This window comes from Rhinolophus sinicus, chromosome X (assembly GCF_036562045.2).
Source record: "Rhinolophus sinicus isolate RSC01 chromosome X, ASM3656204v1, whole genome shotgun sequence".
NCBI classification, from domain to species: Eukaryota; Metazoa; Chordata; class Mammalia; order Chiroptera; family Rhinolophidae; genus Rhinolophus; species Rhinolophus sinicus.
Window position 1 is genome coordinate 26,910,985 of NC_133768.1, and position 4,659 is coordinate 26,915,643.

Consider the following 4,659-nt stretch of genomic DNA (forward strand, 5'->3'; position numbering starts at 1 on the left):
AAGCTGTCTGTGTCACTCAGGTCTCTTTCTTGGTTTTCAGGGCCCAAGCTACCGGGGCCAAAGAGAGCAGGGTGCGTCTTGATTTTGCTGTCATGCTTATTGCCCTGCCAAGTCCTATCTGCTGGACTACTGATCTTTTTGCCTATTCCCTAACTTCCAAATGTAGGCAGATACGTCATAGATGTTGGCAAATGGTAGAGGTGCAGGTAAAACCCTTCTGGGCCTCCTGGCCCACCTCTCGGGCCCTTGGCAGCCCTGGGTGGTATTTGGATGAGACAACTGCTCATGTTACTGCTTCCATTACTGATGCATAGGCAGTCAGCAATGTCTACGGTGAAAAAAATGGGAGCTTGCACAATGCATAACTTCTTAAGCTGCCTGCTTGAGAAACTATCACACAAGAGAGGTGATAAAAATGTGACCTTGTATTCACCTTTTAATGCAGAAGTACTGAACAGCAGCTGTTGTGGTAAAGAGAATGTTTCTGATGCCAGTACAGTGATTGTCTTTGAAGGATATATGGGAAGTGCAAAAAAAATGTATACAAGTGGATACTTTGATCAAGCAGTAGTGCGCCCTAGTCAGCAGTGTCTGGACGCTGACGAGTAACCACTTTGAGCACCTCTTGTAATTGCGGAAGTCAGACGTAACTTGTATTCATCTTCTGTTATTGGTATATACTGAGTACTACAGTTTTAATAGTTTTTTTTTTTTCCTTTCCTAAAATGTGTATATGTTTTTCGGCACCCTCTGTATATTGACCCTCAATTTCATAAGGAATACAACAACATATAGGGTCCATCTGTTAAGTTTTATTTATAACTTGTCAGACACAACTATTTCTCCCAATGTAAGCACAAAAGGAATCAAGACTGTGGAATCCATACCTGATATCAAGGCAGACATATATAAAAAATACATGCATGTTAGAGGCAACCAGATGCATACATGAATAATGTAACTGTTAAGCTCCATGAAGTTACTATCCAGGAATACCTTTCAAATAACTTCAACAAGGTAAAAACAAACAACACGCTGGAATCAAGAACAGACTTTCCCAACAACACTTCCAAGGCCAAAGCCTACCAGTTCCCCAGAAAGCTCATCTGATTATAAGTAAAGTATGTGTGTCACAATGAAACTGATCAGCTTGTAGTATAGGATGACGACTAATCATCACCTATTAGAAAATCTATCAGGCGACTGTGTCAACAGCATGCAATATCAACCCAAATAAAACTGGTACTTTACAAATCTCATTTAGTCACACTGGAGCTCTGCAGCAAAAATGTCACCCTACTTCTCTTCAGTTTTGGAATGGATGCAAGTCCTAGCCTGTTTATCCTATAAGGAATCCAGTGAAACACAATTCTACAAGGCACCAGGGATCCCAATGACTCACTGAGAGCCTTTCAAGCCACCATGGGAAATTCTCCTAATTGTAATCCTGAGGAAAATGTTCAAGTCACAACTGCCTCTTTAGTCAACATATTCAAAGTCTGGGTGGGTCCAGGTTTTCAAGTTTGAAGGTGACAAGTTTGGATCTGAGGAAGAATGTCAATCAAATGAAAATAACATACTGAGTTCTGTTGCCATTGGAGGTGCCCTTTTAAAAAGAATTGTCCTCATTGTCTTAATTGCTTATCTTATTGGCAGAAACAGAAGTCATGCTGGGCAAAAGACAATTTAGCATTTGAAATTACTATCCATCACTGTATATCAACAAAAATTGCAAGAGATTATATTCATTTTCCCTGAGTTTAAATTGCTATTGAAATGGAAGCATGCTTTCTTGTAAACTTTTTTTCAAGTCTGCTTTATCAAATGTGAAGTTTATCTTGCAACATTGACTATACACAAAAGGGTAACTAAATAGTGGTGTTAGTATTAGTAGCTGGTTAAATATTAACACTTATGAAAGTAGAACTCTAAGGTAGGGTAACAGTGCTTTGCTAACTTGACACTGACTCCCCTACTGTTTAATTTTCTAAGATTCTGGTATTTGGTTTCTTCCTTCTTTATTCAGATTTAAGCCTTATAAAGGGGAAGTCTTGGGTTCTAACACTTATAATTGATGGACAAACTAACAGCTATTTTGACATGTTTCAGAAATTCAAAGTAATACAGGAAAGAAAATCTAAAACAAAAAGATTTCAAAATATGAAAATCTGAAATGCTTAAATTGTTTTCAAAATCAGGGCAGGCATGGCCTATATAGGGATGAATAGCTCAAAATTCAAACATTATATAGTCACTCATTGAACGAGGGTGTAGTTGTCGGAATCTGTCTTCTTCGCAAGACGCATTTACACTGAAGCAACCATGTCTAAGGGACCTGCAGTTGGCATTGATCTGGGCACCATCTACTCATGTGTGGGTGTCTTCCAACACAGAAAAGTGGAAATAATTGCCAATGATCAGGGAAACCGAACCACCCCAAGTTATGTCGCCTTTACTGATACAGAACGATTGATCGGTGATGCTGCAAAGAATCAAGTTGCAATAAACTTCACCAACACGGTTTTTGAAGCCAAACGCCTCATTGGATGTAGATTTGATGATGCTGTTGTTCAATCCAATATGAAGCATTTGCCCTTCATGGTGGTGAATGATGCTGGCAGGCCTAAGGTCCAAGTAGAATACAAGGGAGAGACAAAAAGTTTCTATCCAGAAGAAGTGTCATCTATGGTTTTCACAAAGATGAAGGAAATTGCAGAAGCCTACCTTGGGAAGACTGTTACCAATGCTGTTGTCACAGTACCTGCTTACTTCAATGACCCTCAGCATCAGGCTACCAAAGATGCTGGAACTATTGCTGGTCTCAACGTGCTTAGAATCATCAATGAACCAACTGCTGCTGCTATTGTTTATGGCTTAGACAAAAAGGTTGGAGCTGAAAGAAATGTGCTGATCTTTGACCTGGGAGGTGGCACTTTTGATGTGTCAATTCTCACAATTGAAGATGGAATCTTTGAGGTCAAATCTAGAGCTGGAGACACCCACTTAGGTTGAGAAGACTTTGACAACCAGATGGTCAACCATTTCATTGCAGAGTTCAAGCGCAAGCATAAGAAGGACATCAGTGAGAACAAGAGGGCTGTTGTCACCTCCGGACTGCTTGTGAACATGCTAAGTGTACACTCTCTTCCAGCACCTGAGTCAGCATTGAGATTGATTCGCTCTATGAAGGAATTGACTTCTATACCTCTATCACTCGTGCCCAATTTGAAGAATTGAATGCTGACCTTTTCCGTGGCTCCCTGGACCCTGTAGAGAAAGCCCTTCGGGATGCCAAGCTCAACAAGTCCCAGATCCATGATATTGCCCTGGTGGGTGGTTCTACCCGTATCCCAAAGATTCAGAAACTCCTACAGGACTTCTTCAATGGAAGAGTTGAATAAGAGCATCAACCCTGATGAGGCTGTTGCTTATGGTGCAGCTGTCCAGGCAGCCATCCCATCTGTAGACAAATCTGAAAATGTTCAAGATTTGCTACTATTGGATGCTACTCCTCTTTCCCTTGGCACAGAAACTGCTGGTGGAGTCATGACTGTCCTCATCAAGCGCAATACTACCATTCCCACCAAGCAGACACAGACCTTCACTACCTATTCTGACAACCAGCCTGTTGTTCTCATTCAGGTTTATGAAGGTGAGCAGGCCATGACCAAGGATAACAATTTACTTGCAAGTTTGAGCTCACAGGCACACCTCCTACACCTCATGGTGTTCCTCGTATTGAAGTCACTTTTGGCACTGATGCCAATGGCATCTTCAATGTCTCTGCTGTGGATAAAAGTACAGGAAAAGAGAACAAGATTACCATTACTAATGACAAGGGTCGCCTGAGCAAGGAAGACATCGAGTGCATGGTCCAGGCAGCTGAGAAGTACAAAGCTGAAGATGAGAAGCAGAGGGACAAGGTATCTTCCAAGAATTCACTTGAATCCTATGCATTTGACATGAAAGCAACTGTTGAAGATGAAAAACTCCAAGGCAAGATCAAAGATGAGGACAAACAGAAGATTCTTGACAAGTGCAATGAAATCATCAACTGGCTTGATAAGAATCAGACTGCAGAGAAGGAAGAATTTGAACATCAGTGGAAAGAGCTGGAAAAAGTCTGCAATCCCATCATTACCAAGCTGTACCAGAGTGCAGGAGGCATGCCAGGGGGGATGCCTGGAGGCTTCCCTGGTGGTGGAGCCCCTCCTTCGGGTGGTGCCTCTTCTGGACCCACCATTGAAGAGGTTGATTAAGCCAACCTTGAGCATAAATTTAGCACTGTTCCACACAAAATACGGAAGGACCCGAATTTGTAGCAAATTCACAGCAGTTTTAAATTTGAGCTGTTATATAGTAAGAAAAACTGGGCATTCTTAATACTTGAATATGGAATATGTACACAGGGAAAGGAAATAACGATGTACTTTATATGCACTGTATTGTAAAGTGGAAAATACGATGTCTTAAATAAAACTATTTAAAATTGGTACCATAAAAAAAATTATATAGTCAATTGGACTTAACCTTTGGCATTTTTATGTTCCGTCGCTTAAAAACTGGCACTTTATAAAAGTATTTAAAATGGGTGCTATTTTTAGTTACTATTTTATTAATTTAATTTGCAGTCTTTTGAAGCTCAGGGTGATCCTGCTT

General features: G+C 40.7%; 1 protein-coding gene and 1 pseudogene across 1 annotated transcript; both read left to right on the plus strand.

Moving 5' to 3' along the window:
• Window positions 1–210: 210 nt before the first annotated feature.
• Window positions 211–1,110, plus strand: LOC141569567 (lysosome-associated membrane glycoprotein 1 pseudogene; annotated as a pseudogene).
• A 1,197-nt stretch (window positions 1,111–2,307) lies between these two features.
• Window positions 2,308–4,304, plus strand: LOC109451725 (heat shock cognate 71 kDa protein). Its single transcript, XM_074323691.1, is given in 4 exon segments — window positions 2,308–3,100; window positions 3,103–3,388; window positions 3,390–3,685; window positions 3,688–4,304. Coding segments are annotated over 4 exon segments (1,932 nt in total). The 5' UTR covers window positions 2,308–2,322; the 3' UTR covers window positions 4,260–4,304.
• The last annotated feature ends 355 nt before the right edge of the window (window positions 4,305–4,659 follow it).